We start from the raw sequence: 19933 nt of genomic DNA on the forward strand, positions 1-19933 counted from the left end.
TCGCACCTCGCTTCGCTCGGTGCTCGCTCCCCCCCTAAACCTAAACCCTAAACCCTAAACCCTAAACCCTAACCTAACCCCAACCCTAAGCTAACTAAGTCTAACCTTAGTAGGAAGTAAGGTAGGCGTGTGAACTTCCGAACGGCATGTGATTGTGAAGGGCCGGATCTAATTTAGTACATGGGAAAAGTTACTTAGTACTTCGGGAAAAGTTCCTTAGTACCGTGGAAACATTTTTGATGGACCGGATCATGAACTGTCCAATTAAGATTCACAACAATCAATCATTCTATTGTTTGATTGTTAGGTAAGGACCCAGGTAAGTTATTTATACTCTAGACATGTGAATATTCCCATGTCGCGGTTACTCGGAGCCACGTAACCAGAGTAATCTATATCCATGTGATTCACATCACAGTCAATAACCCACGATGTCAAAGAACAAAAGTGTTGGATCCACTTTTGACAGGTTACCATGTGCCACATCGACCCGTGACACTCTGTTCATCAGAGACCTGTCTAACTTGACAATAAACATTGACAGATTTGTGATAGTCGGTAAGATACATGACAGCTGCGCAGCATCACTTCACGCGCTGTCATCGGATGTCTAGAACATTCCTTCTAAGAATAGCCACTGAAGAGTCTATAAAGACGAAAGGGCTGGTTGTTGGGATCCCCCAACAGCCCTCTGGCTACTTTCCATTTAACTCCCAGTTTAAACTAGTCGCTCGCACCTCGCTTCGCTCGGTGCTCGCTCCCCCCCTAAACCCTAAACCCTAAACCCTAACCTAACCCCAACCCTAAGCTAACTAAGTCTAACCTTAGTAGGAAGTAAGGTAGGCGTGTGAACTTCCGAACGGCATGTGATTGTGAAGGGCCGGATCTAATTTAGTACATGGGAAAAGTTACTTAGTACTTCGGGAAAAGTTCCTTAGTACCGTGGAAACATTTTTGATGGACCGGATCATGAACTGTCCAATTAAGATTCACAACAATCAATCATTCTATTGTTTGATTGTTAGGTAAGGACCCAGGTAAGTTATTTATACTCTAGACATGTGAATATTCCCATGTCGCGGTTACTCGGAGCCACGTAACCAGAGTAATCTATATCCATGTGATTCACATCACAGTCAATAACCCACGATGTCAAAGAACAAAAGTGTTGGATCCACTTTTGACAGGTTACCATGTGCCACATCGACCCGTGACACTCTGTTCATCAGAGACCTGTCTAACTTGACAATAAACATTGACAGATTTGTGATAGTCGGTAAGATACATGACAGCTGCGCAGCATCACTTCACGCGCTGTCATCGGATGTCTAGAACATTCCTTCTAAGAATAGCCACTGAAGAGTCTATAAAGACGAAAGGGCTGGTTGTTGGGATCCCCCAACAGCCCTCTGGCTACTTTCCATTTAACTCCCAGTTTAAACTAGTCGCTCGCACCTCGCTTCGCTCGGTGCTCGCTCCCCCCCTAAACCCAACGACTTTGCTATTATCCATCAGCCACTATGTCATCTCAATACTCTGCTGCTTTCTCTCGTGCCATGTCCCCCACCCTGGACGCACTCACCCAGGCCGTCGTCAACAACACCGTTTTCGGCGTCAACGATGAAGCAGGCCGCCATAACGCTCTGATCGACGAGCTGGCCACTGTGGTCATCAAAAAAATAGCTGAGTGCCGCTCCGTTGACCAAGTCATAGACTGCGTCTTTTTTGACTATCGTGCTGCCCTTAGGGAGTTTCTCCTCAACCTCGCATCGTGGTGCGATAAGAGGGAAACAGTCAAGGCTAGCCTCGAGCGCCTTGAATCTGCCGTTAGCGCAGGCAACACGCCCAATCGCCTTAAGGTGAAGGCACCCGAGTTCCAACTTACGAAGGAATTCGCGAATGCCGGGTCAGCGGAGGCTCTTCGAGTCTCCACTACGTTCTCTACCGCTCGTGACGCCTTCCAAAAGGCAATTAACGACGGCGCCATTCAGGCGAAAAAGGACGAGCTGACTTTTTGGGATGATAAATGCGCACTCAACTCTTGCTACGAAGCTGCTGCCCTCATCGTTAAGGCAACTTACGATGATCGCAAATCCAGCTACAAGCTCCCTGTTTTCTCTACAGATAACAAGGGAGTTCGACGTATAGCAGAGTGGGTAGTGTCTCCGCAAAAGAAAGCCGAATGCAGTGCGCTGCAAACCATACTGCCGGCGATCTTTTCTCACATCAAACAAATTGTCAACATGCGCCACCGCGCTTTGGCAATTAAGATTGAGAAAAAGCGGACGACTGCGGCAACAGCCGATGTCGAGATGGCCGACGCGACCAAACCAGGTCCGTCGATTCAATCCCTTATTGATAAGGGCTTGAATGCACGTCTCAAGAAGCTCAACCTTGGATCTGTGGGCAAGAAGGCAAGTTTTCGTAACCCTTCACCCATAATTCTGGATACTAATTACTACTCTAATTACCCAGACTTTGTCTGGCCAGAATTCATCCAAGGCTCCTCAACCTCAGGCCAAGAAAGCTGGCCCTTCGAAACCCAAGTCGTCGTCGACGCCTTCGCAACGCAAGCCTCAAACCAAGGCTTCCAACAAGGTCGACAACAAGAAGAAAGGGAAGGGGAGAGCTCCCGTCAAGAACGATCCAAAGGGAAAGGGAAAGGCAAGAGCCTAGATGCGCGGTCTAATGTAGTACCTTTTACGTCGGTGAGACCCGCCTTCCCCAACTCTATTCCTGACGATATACTCACCATGACTAAAACAGACGCAGTTTCTTTCGTACACTTACATACTCCAATATCATTCTTGTTGGCTGGCCAGTATCGTAGTAGTGTACATTGTAGTCCTGGTGTTTCTGTCCCTGTTGATGTAGCAAACGATCTCTCTCTCGGACTTAATTATATGTTTTTCACTCTGCCTTCTAAAAGTCTGATCATGCAAGCATGGAATGATTTCCAACGAAGAATAAGATGGCGTATCTATTTTTTGTTTAAGGAAGGCATGAATAAACCTTTTGATCCAGATTATGGAGTAAGCTCAAAAAAGAAAGAGAAACCTCCTGTATTACCGCAATATATGGAACTTGGCCTTTCGATGGGACGTCGGTACGTGCAACGCACGATCGCAAGTATCCCGGAAGAAGCCCTTACGGAGATGCGAAAGCACGCGTTCTCTCCTAAAAGGGACAAGATCCGTAAGTTTCTTATCGATAACAACTATGTTATTACGATGACAGATAAGAATCTTGGCCTCGCGGTGTCTGAACGCGACTGGATATTAAGGAATGAGCTCAATCTTCTTGAAGATGAACGTAATTACGAAGAGTTAGAATTCGAAGTTGCGCAAGAAGTTATGAAGAGCAAAATGATTCAGATGCAAACGCTCGCACGTACTGTCGAAGATGAACATCTGTTTCTATTTGAACTTGGGTTGTCTCGATTCTTTCTATCGAATGTACCGGAAGACGGATCATCGTTCAAGTATCCTCAATTTCATGGTATACCTAAAATCCACAAGAAACCTACTGGATTTAGGCCCATAATTCCGTGTCACTCTGTAGTATTTAATCCTGCAGCCAAGTTTGTATCAAAAGAGCTTAAGCCGATTATTAAATCGACTCCTTCAATCATACACGGAACGAAGGATCTCTTTACGAGATTAAGCCAATTGCGTATAGACTCCAAAAGACAATGGTATTTTGTCACTGGAGATGTAGTTGCTTTCTATCCCAATATTCCGTTGGACTTGTGCATCGAAATCGTTTGTAGTATGTACGAGGAATGGTTACTCAACGCTTCGGAAGAAAACACTGCATTAGCCCATATTAATCCAAATTCGTTAGAGAATAACTTGGTTAAATTGGGCATCTTTAAACGTGCTATCGAGATTGGCAATACGCAATTGATAACACAACATGGGTCTAGATATTTTAGACAAAAAAATGGCCTCGCAATGGGCGTCGCGGATTCTCCGGACCTTGCTAACCTCTTTGGAGCCCATTTTGAAATAAAGTCAAAAATCTTAGACCACCCAAACGTGGCCTTCTATGGAAGGTACATCGACGATTGTTTCGCAATTGTTTACGCCGAGTCCGAAGCACTTGCACTTAATCTTATTAAAGAAACAATAAAGTTCGATGGTTGTGTTATCGAATGGGCTGTTTCCTCGTCGGGATGTCAATTTCTCGATGCTTTCATATTCAAGGAGTCTGGAAAACTTCATTGGAAGCCTTTTGTCAAGACAGGAAACAACCGAGAACGAGTTCCATGGGTATCACATCATCCTTTGGACGTCAAACGTGGCGTCTACATTGGAGAGTTATCCAGGTTAGCCGTGCTATGTAGTACCAAGGAAATCTACATCGGAGCAATTAGAGACCTTAACGCTCTCTATTTGATGCGCGGTTATCCCGAAAACCTAGTCATATCTTGGTGTAAGAAGAATATACAAGAACGTTGGGAAAAGCGATTCGCTTTACGAGTCGCAGAGCACGACGAATCCATTCTTGTACTTAAAACCAGATTTGATCAGGTATGGAATTGGTTTTCAGCTGCTGAACTTGGAAAAACTGTTACCGAGTACTGGTCGGCATGGTATGAACATGCCGAGAAAGGTTTGTATAGTGCAGACTCGTCCAGACCCCTTATCAAACCAGATCCAAATTACGTTCACGACCTCGATGATGTTCGCCCGGAGCTGTTCACACAGATCCTCGTGGACGGAGAAACTGAGTTCGTACCGGATTTGAGGAAGATAGGACTACTCGGAAGTCGTTGGATAGTATCGCGAAAACGCAATACTAATCTTTTCGACCTTGCAAATGTGTGGAAGAAAACAGTCTTTCGTAAACTGGATGAAGACATCGCTGAAAAAGGTGGTGTTGTTCCCGAAACTCAAAACGTTAATGAAACTTATCATTCTGCTTTAGTTGAAGCTGCTGAGCAGATAAGTATCGAAAGTGATAACGAGATAATACTTCATAGACGTTCAATCTCACAAGAGAGGGAACATCCAGAATTTGGCAGAATATCCAAATCTTACAACCGATGAAAAGAATACTAGCGCTTAAGGCGTAAAGCATTAGAAAAAAACCCTAACCGTAAGTATTCCTTGCTATAAAGTAACAAACATCTACTTACAAGCAACACATTGGATTGAATAGCTAAACCTAAACCTAAACCCTAAACCCTAAACCCTAAACCCTAACCTAACCCCAACCCTAAGCTAACTAAGTCTAACCTTAGTAGGAAGTAAGGTAGGCGTGTGAACTTCCGAACGGCATGTGATTGTGAAGGGCCGGATCTAATTTAGTACATGGGAAAAGTTACTTAGTACTTCGGGAAAAGTTCCTTAGTACCGTGGAAACATTTTTGATGGACCGGATCATGAACTGTCCAATTAAGATTCACAACAATCAATCATTCTATTGTTTGATTGTTAGGTAAGGACCCAGGTAAGTTATTTATACTCTAGACATGTGAATATTCCCATGTCGCGGTTACTCGGAGCCACGTAACCAGAGTAATCTATATCCATGTGATTCACATCACAGTCAATAACCCACGATGTCAAAGAACAAAAGTGTTGGATCCACTTTTGACAGGTTACCATGTGCCACATCGACCCGTGACACTCTGTTCATCAGAGACCTGTCTAACTTGACAATAAACATTGACAGATTTGTGATAGTCGGTAAGATACATGACAGCTGCGCAGCATCACTTCACGCGCTGTCATCGGATGTCTAGAACATTCCTTCTAAGAATAGCCACTGAAGAGTCTATAAAGACGAAAGGGCTGGTTGTTGGGATCCCCCAACAGCCCTCTGGCTACTTTCCATTTAACTCCCAGTTTAAACTAGTCGCTCGCACCTCGCTTCGCTCGGTGCTCGCTCCCCCCCTAAACCCTAAACCCTAAACCCTAAACCCTAAACCCTAAACCCTAAAACCCTAACCCTAAACCCTAAACCGTCAACAACACTGTCTTCGGCGTCAACGATGAAGCAGGCCGCCACAACGCTCTTATCGACGAGCTGGCCACTGTAGTCATCAAAAAAATAGCTGAGTGCCGCTCCGTTGACCAAGTCATAGACTGCGTCTTTTTTGACTATCGTGCTGCCCTCAGGGAGTTTCTCCTCAACCTCGCATCGTGGTGCGACAAGAGGGAAACAGTCAAGGCTAGCCTCGAGCGCCTTGAATCTGCCGTTAGCGCAGGCAACACGCCCAATCGCCTTAAGGTGAAGGCACCCGAGTTCCAACTTACGAAGGAATTCGCGGATGCCGGGTCAGCGGAGGCTCTTCGAGTCTCCACTACGTTCTCTTCCGCTCGTGATGCCTTCCAAAAGGCAATTAACGACGGCGCCGTTCAGGCGAAAAAGGACGAGCTGGCTTTTTGGGATGATAAATGCGCGCTCAACTCTTGCTACGAAGCTGCTGCCCTCATCGTTAAGGCAACTTACGATGATCGCAAATCCAGCTACAAGCTCCCTGTTTTCTCTACAGACAACAAGGGAGTTCGACGTATAGCAGAGTGGGTAGTGTCTCCGCAAAAGAAAGCCGAATGCAGTGCGCTGCAAACTATACTGCCGGCGATCTTTTCTCATATCAAACAGATTGTCAACATGCGCCACCGCGCCTTGGCAATTAAGATTGAGAAAAAGCGGACGACTGCGGCAACAGCCGATGTCGAGATGGCCGATGCGACCAAACCAGGTCCATCGATTCAATCCCTTATTGATAAGGGCTTGAATGCACGTCTCAAAAAGCTCAACCTTGGATCTGTGGGCAAGAAGGCAAGTTTTCGTAACCCTTCACCCATAATTCTGGACACTAATTATTACTCTAATTACCCAGACTTTGTCTGGCCAGAATTCGTCCAAGGCTCCTCAACCTCAGGCCAGGAAAGCTGGCCCTTCGAAACCCAAGTCGTCGTCGACGCCTTCGCAGAGGAAGCCTCAAACCAAGGCTTCCAACAAGGTCGACAACAAGAAGAAAGGGAAGGGGAGAGCTCCCGTCAAGAACAACGATCCAAAGGGAAAGGGAAAGGCAAGAGCCTAGACGCGCGGTCTACTGTAGCATCATTTACGTCGGTGAGACCCGCCTTCCCCAACTCTATTCCTGACGATATACTCACCATGACTAAAACAGACGCAGTTTCTTTTGTACACCTCAATACCCCGATTTCATTCTTATTGGCTGGCCAGTATAGATCTAGTGTACACTGTAGTCCTGGTGTTTCGGTCCCTGTTGATGTAGCAAATGATTTATCTCTTGGACTCAATTATATGTTTTTTACACTGCCTTCTAAAAGTCTGATCATGCAAGCATGGAATGATTTTCAACGAAGAATAAGATGGCGTATCTATTTTTTGTTTAAAGAAGGCATGAATAAACCTTTCGATCCAGACTATGGAGTAAGCTCTAAAAAGAAAGAGAAACCTCCAATGTTACCGCAATTTATGGAACTTGGCCTTTCAATGGGACGTCGGTACGTTATTAAAACGATCGCAAGTATCCCGGAAGAAGCCCTTAAAGAGATGCGAAAGCACGCGTTCTCTCCTAAAAGGGACAAGATCCAAAAGTTTCTTTTCGATAACAACTATGTTATTACGATGACAGATAAGAATCTTGGCCTCGCGGTGTCTGAACGCGACTGGATATTAAGGAATGAGCTCAATCTTCTTGAAGATGAACGCAACTACGAAGAGTTAGAATTCGAAGTTGCGCAAGAAGTTATGAAGAGCAAAATGATTCAGATGCAAACTCTCGCACGTACCGTCGAAGATGAACATCTGTTTCTATTTGAACTTGGGTTGTCTCGATTCTTTCTATCGAATGTACCGGAAGACGGATCATCGTTCAAGTATCCTCAATTTCATGGTATACCTAAAATCCACAAGAAACCTACTGGATTTAGGCCCATAATTCCGTGTCACTCTGTAGTATTTAATCCTGCAGCCAAGTTTGTATCAAAAGAGCTTAAGCCGATTATTAAATCGACTCCTTCAATCATTCACGGAACGAAGGATCTCTTTACGAGATTAAGCCAATTGCGTATAGACCCCAAACGACAATGGTATTTTGTCACCGGGGATGTAGTTGCTTTCTATCCCAATATTCCGTTGGACTTGTGCATCGAAATCGTTTGTAATATGTACGAGGAATGGTTACTCAACGCTTCGGAAGAAAACACTGCATTAGCCCATATTAATCCAAATTCGTTAGAGAATAACTTGGTTAAATTGGGCATCTTTAAACGTGCTATCGAGATTGGCAATACGCAATTGATAACACAACATGGGTCTAGATATTTTAGACAAAAAAATGGCCTCGCAATGGGCGTCGCGGATTCTCCGGACCTTGCTAACCTCTTTGGAGCCCATTTTGAAATAAAGTCAAAAATCTTAGACCACCCAAACGTGGCCTTCTATGGAAGGTACATCGACGATTGTTTCGCAATTGTTTACGCCGAGTCCGAAGCACTTGCACTTAATCTTATTAAAGAAACAATAAAGTTCGATGGTTGTGTTATCGAATGGGCTGTTTCCTCGTCGGGATGTCAATTTCTCGATGCTTTCATATTCAAGGAGTCTGGAAAACTTCATTGGAAGCCATTTGTCAAGACAGGAAACAACCGAGAACGAGTTCCATGGGTATCACATCATCCTTTGGACGTCAAACGTGGCGTCTACATTGGAGAGTTATCCAGGTTAGCCGTGCTATGTAGTACCAAGGAAATCTACATCGGAGCAATTAGAGACCTTAACGCTCTCTATTTGATGCGCGGTTATCCCGAAAACCTAGTCATGTCTTGGTGTAAGAAGAATATACAAGAACGTTGGGAAAAGCGATTCGCTTTACGAGTCGCAGAGCACGACGAATCCATTCTTGTACTTAAAACCAGATTTGATCAGGTATGGAATTGGTTTTCAGCTGCTGAACTTGGAAAGACTGTTACCGAGTACTGGTCGGCATGGTATGAACATGCCGAGAAAGGTCTGTATAGTGCAGACTCGTCCAGACCCCTTATCAAACCAGATCCAAATTACGTTCACGACCTCGATGATGTTCGCCCGGAGCTGTTCACACAGATCCTCGTGGACGGAGAAACTGAGTTCGTACCGGATTTGAGGAAGATAGGACTACTCGGAAGTCGTTGGATAGTATCGCGAAAGCGCAATACTAATCTTTTCGACCTTGCAAATGTGTGGAAGAAAACAGTCTTTCGTAAACTGGATGAAAACATCGCTGAAAAAGGTGGTGTTGTTCCCGAAACTCAAAACGTTAATGAAACTTATCATTCTGCTCTAGTTGAAGCTGCTGAACAGATAAGTATCGAAAGTGATAACGAGATAATACTTCATAGACGTTCAATCTCACAAGAGAGGGAACATCCAGAATTCGGCAGAATATCCAAATCTTACAACCGATGAAAAGAATACTAGCGCGTAAGGCGTAAAGCATTAGAAAAAAACCCTAACCGTAAGTATTCCTTGCTATAAAGAAACAAACATCTACTTACAAGCAACACTTTGGATTAAATAGCTAAACCTAAACCCTAAACCCTAAACCCTAAACCCTAACCTAACCCCAACCCTAAGCTAACTAAGTCTAACCTTAGTAGGAAGTAAGGTAGGCGTGTGAACTTCCGAACGGCATGTGATTGTGAAGGGCCGGATCTAATTTAGTACATGGGAAAAGTTACTTAGTACTTCGGGAAAAGTTCCTTAGTACCGTGGAAACATTTTTGATGGACCGGATCATGAACTGTCCAATTAAGATTCACAACAATCAATCATTCTATTATTTGATTGTTAGGTAAGGACCCAGGTAAGCTATTTATACTCTAGACATGTGAATATTCCCATGTCGCGGTTACTCGGAGCCACGTAACCAGAGTAATCTATATCCATGTGATTCACATCACAGTCAATAACCCACGATGTCAAAGAACAAAAGTGTTGGATCCACTTTTGACAGGTTACCATGTGCCACATCGACCCGTGACACTCTGTTCATCAGAGACCTGTCTAACTTGACAATAAACATTGACAGATTTGTGATAGTCGGTAAGATACATGACAGCTGCGCAGCATCACTTCACGCGCTGTCATCGGATGTCTAGAACATTCCTTCTAAAGAATAGCCACTGAAGAGTCTATAAAGACGAAAGGGCTGGTTGTTGGGATCCCCCAACAGCCCTCTGGCCTTCTTTCTATTTCAAACTCACAGTTTAAACTAGTCGCTCGCACCTCGCTTCGCTCGGTGCTCGCTCCCCCCCTAAACCCTAAACCCTAACCCTAAACCCTAAACCCTAAACCCTAAACCCTAAACCCTAAACCCTAAACCCTAAACCCTAACCCTCTCTATTTGATGCGCGGTTATCCCGAAAACCTAGTCATATCTTGGTGTAAGAAGAATATACAAGAACGTTGGGAAAAGCGATTCGCTTTACGAGTCGCAGAGCACGACGAATCCATTCTTGTACTTAAAACCAGATTTGATCAGGTATGGAATTGGTTTTCAGCTGCTGAACTTGGAAAAACTGTTACCGAGTACTGGTCGGCATGGTATGAACATGCCGAGAAAGGTTTGTATAGTGCAGACTCGTCCAGACCCCTTATCAAACCAGATCCAAATTACGTTCACGACCTCGATGATGTTCGCCCGGAGCTGTTCACACAGATCCTCGTGGACGGAGAAACTGAGTTCGTACCGGATTTGAGGAAGATAGGACTACTCGGAAGTCGTTGGATAGTATCGCGAAAACGCAATACTAATCTTTTCGACCTTGCAAATGTGTGGAAGAAAACAGTCTTTCGTAAACTGGATGAAGACATCGCTGAAAAAGGTGGTGTTGTTCCCGAAACTCAAAACGTTAATGAAACTTATCATTCTGCTTTAGTTGAAGCTGCTGAGCAGATAAGTATCGAAAGTGATAACGAGATAATACTTCATAGACGTTCAATCTCACAAGAGAGGGAACATCCAGAATTTGGCAGAATATCCAAATCTTACAACCGATGAAAAGAATACTAGCGCTTAAGGCGTAAAGCATTAGAAAAAAACCCTAACCGTAAGTATTCCTTGCTATAAAGTAACAAACATCTACTTACAAGCAACACATTGGATTTAATAGCTAAACCTAAACCTAAACCCTAAACCCTAAACCCTAAACCCTAACCTAACCCCAACCCTAAGCTAACTAAGTCTAACCTTAGTAGGAAGTAAGGTAGGCGTGTGAACTTCCGAACGGCATGTGATTGTGAAGGGCCGGATCTAATTTAGTACATGGGAAAAGTTACTTAGTACTTCGGGAAAAGTTCCTTAGTACCGTGGAAACATTTTTGATGGACCGGATCATGAACTGTCCAATTAAGATTCACAACAATCAATCATTCTATTGTTTGATTGTTAGGTAAGGACCCAGGTAAGTTATTTATACTCTAGACATGTGAATATTCCCATGTCGCGGTTACTCGGAGCCACGTAACCAGAGTAATCTATATCCATGTGATTCACATCACAGTCAATAACCCACGATGTCAAAGAACAAAAGTGTTGGATCCACTTTTGACAGGTTACCATGTGCCACATCGACCCGTGACACTCTGTTCATCAGAGACCTGTCTAACTTGACAATAAACATTGACAGATTTGTGATAGTCGGTAAGATACATGACAGCTGCGCAGCATCACTTCACGCGCTGTCATCGGATGTCTAGAACATTCCTTCTAAGAATAGCCACTGAAGAGTCTATAAAGACGAAAGGGCTGGTTGTTGGGATCCCCCAACAGCCCTCTGGCTACTTTCCATTTAACTCCCAGTTTAAACTAGTCGCTCGCACCTCGCTTCGCTCGGTGCTCGCTCCCCCCCTAAACCCTAAACCCTAAACCCTAAACCCCCCCTAAACCTTAACGCTCTCTATTTGATGCGCGGTTATCCCGAAAACCTAGTCATGTCTTGGTGTAAGAAGAATATACAAGAACGTTGGGAAAAGCGATTCGCTTTACGAGTCGCAGAGCACGACGAATCCATTCTTGTACTTAAAACCAGATTTGATCAGGTATGGAATTGGTTTTCAGCTGCTGAACTTGGAAAGACTGTTACCGAGTACTGGTCGGCATGGTATGAACATGCCGAGAAAGGTCTGTATAGTGCAGACTCGTCCAGACCCCTTATCAAACCAGATCCAAATTACGTTCACGACCTCGATGATGTTCGCCCGGAGCTGTTCACACAGATCCTCGTGGACGGAGAAACTGAGTTCGTACCGGATTTGAGGAAGATAGGACTACTCGGAAGTCGTTGGATAGTATCGCGAAAGCGCAATACTAATCTTTTCGACCTTGCAAATGTGTGGAAGAAAACAGTCTTTCGTAAACTGGATGAAAACATCGCTGAAAAAGGTGGTGTTGTTCCCGAAACTCAAAACGTTAATGAAACTTATCATTCTGCTCTAGTTGAAGCTGCTGAACAGATAAGTATCGAAAGTGATAACGAGATAATACTTCATAGACGTTCAACCTCACAAGAGAGGGAACATCCAGAATTCGGCAGAATATCCAAATCTTACAACCGATGAAAAGAATACTAGCGCGTAAGGCGTAAAGCATTAGAAAAAAACCCTAACCGTAAGTATTCCTTGCTATAAAGTAACAAACATCTACTTACAAGCAACACTTTGGATTAAATAGCTAAACCTAAACCCTAAACCCTAAACCCTAAACCCTAACCTAACCCCAACCCTAAGCTAACTAAGTCTAACCTTAGTAGGAAGTAAGGTAGGCGTGTGAACTTCCGAACGGCATGTGATTGTGAAGGGCCGGATCTAATTTAGTACATGGGAAAAGTTACTTAGTACTTCGGGAAAAGTTCCTTAGTACCGTGGAAACATTTTTGATGGACCGGATCATGAACTGTCCAATTAAGATTCACAACAATCAATCATTCTATTGTTTGATTGTTAGGTAAGGACCCAGGTAAGCTATTTATACTCTAGACATGTGAATATTCCCATGTCGCGGTTACTCGGAGCCACGTAACCAGAGTAATCTATATCCATGTGATTCACATCACAGTCAATAACCCACGATGTCAAAGAACAAAAGTGTTGGATCCACTTTTGACAGGTTACCATGTGCCACATCGACCCGTGGCACTCTGTTCATCAGAGACCTGTCTAACTTGACAATAAACATTGACAGATTTGTGATAGTCGGTAAGATACATGACAGCTGCGCAGCATCACTTCACGCGCTGTCATCGGATGTCTAGAACATTCCTTCTAAGAATAGCCACTGAAGAGTCTATAAAGACGAAAGGGCTGGTTGTTGGGATCCCCCAACAGCCCTCTGGCTTCTTTCCATTTTAACTCCCAGTTTAAACTAGTCGCTCGCACCTCGCTTCGCTCGGTGCTCGCTCCCCCCCTAAACCTTAACGCTCTCTATTTGATGCGCGGTTATCCCGAAAACCTAGTCATGTCTTGGTGTAAGAAGAATATACAAGAACGTTGGGAAAAGCGATTTGCTTTACGAGTCGCAGAGCACGACGAATCCATTCTTGTACTTAAAACCAGGTTTGATCAGGTATGGAATTGGTTTTCAGCTGCTGAACTTGGAAAGACTATTACCGAGTACTGGTCGGCATGGTATGAACATGCCGAGAAAGATCTGTATAGTGCAGACTCGTCCAGACCCCTTATCAAACCAGATCCAAATTACGTTCACGACCTCGATGATGTTCGCCCGGAGCTGTTCACACAGATCCTCGTGGACGGAGAAACTGAGTTCGTACCGGATTTGAGGAAGATAGGACTACTCGGAAGTCGTTGGATAGTATCGCGAAAGCGCAATACTAATCTTTTCGACCTTGCAAATGTGTGGAAGAAAACAGTCTTTCGTAAACTGGATGAAGACATCGCTGAAAAAGGTGGTGTTGTTCCCGAAACTCAAAACGTTAATGAAACTTATCATTCTGCTTTAGTTGAAGCTGCTGAACAGATAAGTATCGAAAGTGATAACGAGATAATACTTCATAGACGTTCAATCTCACAAGAGAGGGAACATCCAGAATTCGGCAGAATATCCAAATCTTACAACCGATGAAAAGAATACTAGCGCGTAAGGCGTAAAGCATTAGAAAAAAACCCTAACCGTAAGTATTCCTTGCTACAAAGTAACAAACATCTACTTACAAGCAACACATTGGATTAAATAGCTAAACCTAAACCTAAACCCTAAACCCTAAACCCTAAGCCCTAACCTAACCCCAACCCTAAGCTAACTAAGTCTAACCTTAGTAGGAAGTAAGGTAGGCGTGTGAACTTCCGAAAGGCATGTGATTGTGAAGGGCCGGATCTAATTTAGTACATGGGAAAAGTTACTTAGTACCTCGGGAAAAGTTCCTTAGTACCGTGGAAACATTTTTGATGGACCGGATCATGAACTGTCCAATTAAGATTCACAACAATCAATCAATTGATTGTTAGGTAAGGACCCAGGTAAGCTATTTATACTCTTGACATGAGAATATTCCCATGTCACGGTTACTCGGAGCCACGTAACCAGAGTATTTTATATCCATGTGATTCACATCACAGTCAATAACCCACGATGTCAAAGAACAAAAGTGTTGGATCCACTTTTGACAGGTTACCATGTGCCACATCGACCCGTGACACTCTGTTCATCAGAGATCTATCTAACTTGACAATAAACATTGACAGATTTGTGATAGTCGGTAAGATACATGACAGCTGCGCAGCATCACTTCACGCGCTGTCATCGGATGTTCCAGAACATTCCTTCTAAGAATAGCCACTGAAGAGTCTATAAAGACGAAAGGGCTGGCTGCTGATAACAATCAACAGCTCTCTGGCTACTTTCCATTTAACTCACAGTTTAAATTAGTCGCTCGCACCTCGCTTCGCTCGGTGCTCGCTCCCCCCCTAAACCCTAAACCCTAAACCCTAAACCCTAAACCCTAAACCCTAAACATCTACTTACAAGCAACACATTGGATTGAATAGCTAAACCTAAACCTAAACCCTAAACCCTAAACCCTAAGCCCTAACCTAACCCCAACCCTAAGCTAACTAAGTCTAACCTTAGTAGGAAGTAAGGTAGGCGTGTGAACTTCCGAACGGCATGTGATTGTGAAGGGCCGGATCTAATTTAGTACATGGGAAAAGTTACTTAGTACTTCGGGAAAAGTTCCTTAGTACCGTGGAAACATTTTTGATGGACCGGATCATGAACTGTCCAATTAAGATTCACAACAATCAATCATTCTATTGTTTGATTGTTAGGTAAGGACCCAGGTAAGCTATTTATACTCTAGACATGTGAATATTCCCATGTCGCGGTTACTCGGAGCCACGTAACCAGAGTAATCTATATCCATGTGATTCACATCACAGTCAATAACCCACGATGTCAAAGAACAAAAGTGTTGGATCCACTTTTGACAGGTTACCATGTGCCACATCGACCCGTGACACTCTGTTCATCAGAGACCTGTCTAACTTGACAATAAACATTGACAGATTTGTGATAGTCGGTAAGATACATGACAGCTGCGCAGCATCACTTCACGCGCTGTCATCGGATGTCTAGAACATTCCTTCTAAGAATAGCCACTGAAGAGTCTATAAAGACGAAAGGGCTGGTTGTTGGGATCCCCCAACAGCCCTCTGGCCTTCTTTCCATTTAACTCACAGTTTAAACAAGTCGCTCGCACCTCGCTTCGCTCGGTGCTCGCTCCCCCCCTAAACCCAACGACTTTGCTATTACCCAACAGCTACCATGTCTTCCACTTACTCTGCTGCCTTCTCTCGTGCCATGTCCCCCACCCTGGACGCACTCACCCAGGCTGTCGTCAACAACACAGTTTTTGGCGTCAACGACGAAGCTGGCCGCCACAACGCCCTCATCGACGAGTTGGCCACTGTCGTCATCAAGAAAATAGCTGAGTGCCGCTCCATTGACCAGATTGTAGACTGCGTCTTTTTTGACTATCGTGCTGCCCTTAGGGAGTTTCTCCTCAACCTCGCATCGTGGTGCGATAAGAGGGAAACAGTCAAGGCTAGCCTCGAGCGCCTTGAACTTGCCGTTAGCGCAGGCAACACCCCCAATCGCCTTCGGGTGAAGGCTCCCGAGTTCCAACTTACGAAGGAATTCGCGGATGCCGGGTCAGCGGAAGCTCTTCGAGTTTCCTCTACGTTCTCCACCGCTCGTGATGTCTTCCAAAAGGCAATCAACGACGGCGCCATTCAGGCGAAAAAGGACGAACTGGCCTTTTGGGATGATAAATGCGCACTCAATAACTGTTATGAAGCTGCTGCCCTCATCGTTAAGACAACTTACGATGATCGCAAATCCAGCTATAAGCTCCCCGTTTTCTCTACAGACAACAAGGGAGTTCGTCGAATAACAGATTGGGTAGTGTCACCGCAGAAGAAGGCTGAATGCAGCGCATTGCAAACCATTTTGCCAGCCATCTTCTCTCATATCAAACAGATTGTCAACTTGCGCCACCGCGCTTTGGCAATCAAGATTGAGAAAAAGCGGTCGACTGCGGCAACAGCCGATGTCGAGATGGCCGATGCGACCAAACCAGGTCCATCGATTCAATCCCTTATTGATAAGGGCTTGAATGCACGTCTCAAGAAGCTCAACCTTGGATCTGTGGGCAAGAAGGCAAGTTCTCGTAACCCTTCACCCATAATTCTGGATACTAATTACTATTCTAATTACCCAGACTTTGTCTGGCCAGAATTCGTCCAAGGCTCCTCAACCTCAGGCCAAGAAAGCTGGCCCTTCGAAATTCAAACCCTCGTCGACGCCTTCGCAGAAGAAGCCCCAAACCAAGGCTTCCAACAAGGTCGACAACAAGAAGAAAGGGAAGGGGAGAGCCCCCGTCAAGAACGATCCAAAGGGAAAGGGAAAGGCAAGAGCCTAGACGCGCGGTCTAATGTAGTACCTTTTACGTCGGTAAGACCCGCCTTCCCCAACTCTATTCCTGACGATATACTCACCATGACTAAAACAGACGCAGTTTCTTTTGTACACTTACATACGCCGATCTCATTCTTGTTGGCTGGCCAGTATCGTAGTAGTGTACACTGTAGTCCTGGTGTGGTGGTCCCTGTAGATATAGCAAATGATTTGTCGCTCGGACTCAATTATATGTTTTTTACTCTGCCTTCTCAAAGTCTGATCATGCAAGCATGGAATGATTTTCAACGAAGAATAAGATGGCGTATCTATTTTTTGTTTAAGGAAGGCATGAACAAACCTTTTGATCCAGATTACGGAGTAAGCTCAAAAAAGAAAGAGAAACCTCCAGTATTACCGCAATACATGGAACTTGGCCTTTCGATGGGACGTCGGTACGTGCAACGCACGATCGCAAGTATCCCGGAAGAAGCCCTTACGGAGATGCGAAAGCACGCGTTCTCTCCTAAAAGGGACAAGATCCGTAAGTTTCTTATCGATAACAACTATGTTATTACGATGACAGATAAGAATCTTGGCCTCGCGGTGTCTGAACGCGACTGGATATTAAGGAATGAGCTCAATCTTCTTGAAGATGAACGCAATTACGAAGAGTTAGAATTCGAAGTTGCACAAGAAGTTATGAAGAGCAAAATGATTCAGATGCAAACGCTCGCACGTACTGTCGAAGATGAACATCTGTTTCTATTTGAACTTGGGTTGTCTCGATTCTTTCTATCGAATGTACCGGAAGACGGATCATTGTTCAAGTATCCTCAATTTCATGGTATACCTAAAATCCATAAAAAACCTACTGGATTTAGGCCCATAATTCCGTGTCACTCTGTAGTATTTAATCCTGCAGCCAAGTTTGTATCAAAAGAGCTTAAGCCGATTATTAAATCGACTCCTTCAATCATTCACGGAACGAAGGATCTCTTTACGAGATTAAGCCAATTGCGTATAGACCCCAAACGACAATGGTACTTTGTCACCGGGGATGTAGTCGCTTTCTATCCCAATATTCCGTTGGACTTGTGCATCGAAATCGTTTGTAGTATGTACGAGGAATGGTTACTCAACGCTTCGGAAGAAAACACTGCATTAGCCCATGTTAATCCAAATTCGTTAGAGAATAACTTGGTTAAATTGGGCATCTTTAAACGTGCTATCGAGATTGGCAATACGCAATTGATAACACAACATGGGTCTAGATATTTTAGACAAAAAAATGGCCTCGCAATGGGCGTCGCGGATTCTCCGGACCTTGCTAACCTCTTTGGAGCCCATTTTGAAATAAAGTCAAAAATCTTAGACCACCCAAACGTGGCCTTCTATGGAAGGTACATCGACGATTGTTTCGCAATTGTTTACGCCGAGTCCGAAGCACTTGCACTTAATCTTATTAAAGAAACAATAAAGTTCGATGGTTGTGTTATCGAATGGGCTGTTTCCTCGTCGGGATGTCAATTTCTCGATGCTTTCATATTCAAGGAGTCTGGAAAACTTCATTGGAAGCCATTTGTCAAGACAGGAAACAACCGAGAACGAGTTCCATGGGTATCACATCATCCTTTGGACGTCAAACGTGGCGTCTACATTGGAGAGTTATCCAGGTTAGCCGTGCTATGTAGTACCAAGGAAATCTACATCGGAGCAATTAGAGACCTTAACGCTCTCTATTTGATGCGCGGTTATCCCGAAAACCTAGTCATGTCTTGGTGTAAGAAGAATATACAAGAACGTTGGGAAAAGCGATTCGCTTTACGAGTCGCAGAGCACGACGAATCCATTCTTGTACTTAAAACCAGGTTTGATCAGGTATGGAATTGGTTTTCAGCTGCTGAACTTGGAAAAACTGTTACCGAGTACTGGTCGGCATGGTATGAACATGCCGAGAAAGGTCTGTATAGTGCAGACTCGTCCAGACCCCTTATCAAACCAGATCCAAATTACATTCACGACCTCGATGATGTTCGCCCGGAGCTGTTCACACAGATCCTCGTGGACGGAGAAACTGAGTTTGTACCGGATTTGAGGAAGATAGGACTACTCGGAAGTCGTTGGATAGTATCGCGAAAACGCAATACTAATCTTTTCGACCTTGCAAATGTGTGGAAGAAAACAGTTTTTCGTAAACTGGATGAAGACATCGCTGAAAAAGGTGGTGTTGTTCCCGAAACTCAAAACGTTAATGAAACTTATCATTCTGCTCTAGTTGAAGCTGCTGAACAGATAAGTATCGAAAGTGATAACGAGATAATACTTCATAGACGTTCAATCTCACAAGAGAGGGAACATCCAGAATTCGGCAGAATATCCAAATCTTACAACCGATGAAAAGAATACTAGCGCGTAAGGCGTAAAGCATTAGAAAAAAACCCTAACCGTAAGTATTCCTTGCTACAAAGTAACAAACATCTACTTACAAGCAACACATTGGATTAAATAGCTAAACCTAAACCTAAACCCTAAACCCTAAACCCTAAGCCCTAACCTAACCCCAACCCTAAGCTAACTAAGTCTAACCTTAGTAGGAAGTAAGGTAGGCGTGTGAACTTCCGAACGGCATGTGATTGTGAAGGGCCGGATCTAATTTAGTACATGGGAAAAGTTACTTAGTACTTCGGGAAAAGTTCCTTAGTACCGTGGAAACATTTTTGATGGACCGGATCATGAACTGTCCAATTAAGATTCACAACAATCAATCAGTCTATTGTTTGATTGTTAGGTAAGGACCCAGGTAAGCTATTTATACTCTAGACATGTGAATATTCCCATGTCGCGGTTACTCGGAGCCACGTAACCAGAGTACTCTATATCCATGTGATTCACATCACAGTCAATAACCCACGATGTCAAAGAACAAAAGTGTTGGATCCATTTTTGACAGGTTACCATGTGCCACATTGACAGATTTGTGATAGTCGGTAAGAT

General features: G+C 44.2%; 3 protein-coding genes across 3 annotated transcripts; all 3 read left to right on the plus strand.

Annotated features, from left to right (window-relative positions):
- Positions 1 to 11958: 11958 nt before the first annotated feature.
- Positions 11959 to 12484, plus strand: JR316_0008575 (uncharacterized protein; the record flags this gene model as incomplete). The annotated part of the gene is made up of 3 exons (XM_047894288.1): positions 11959 to 12042; positions 12067 to 12435; positions 12464 to 12484. The coding sequence occupies 3 exons, from the start codon at positions 11959 to 11961 to the stop codon at positions 12482 to 12484; spliced, it is 474 nt and encodes a 157-aa protein (XP_047745747.1).
- A 996-nt stretch (positions 12485 to 13480) lies between these two features.
- JR316_0008576 (uncharacterized protein) lies at positions 13481 to 14107 on the plus strand (the record flags this gene model as incomplete). The annotated part of the gene is made up of 2 exons (XM_047894289.1): positions 13481 to 13564; positions 13589 to 14107. The coding sequence occupies 2 exons, from the start codon at positions 13481 to 13483 to the stop codon at positions 14105 to 14107; spliced, it is 603 nt and encodes a 200-aa protein (XP_047745748.1).
- A 1698-nt stretch (positions 14108 to 15805) lies between these two features.
- On the plus strand, positions 15806 to 19336 carry JR316_0008577 (uncharacterized protein; the record flags this gene model as incomplete). The annotated part of the gene is made up of 2 exons (XM_047894290.1): positions 15806 to 16993; positions 17282 to 19336. The coding sequence occupies 2 exons, from the start codon at positions 15806 to 15808 to the stop codon at positions 19334 to 19336; spliced, it is 3243 nt and encodes a 1080-aa protein (XP_047745749.1).
- Positions 19337 to 19933: the final 597 nt, after the last annotated feature.

The sequence above is a fragment of the Psilocybe cubensis genome, chromosome 8 (genome assembly GCF_017499595.1).
Source record: "Psilocybe cubensis strain MGC-MH-2018 chromosome 8, whole genome shotgun sequence".
In the NCBI taxonomy this organism is placed as follows: Eukaryota; Fungi; Basidiomycota; class Agaricomycetes; order Agaricales; family Agrocybaceae; genus Psilocybe; species Psilocybe cubensis.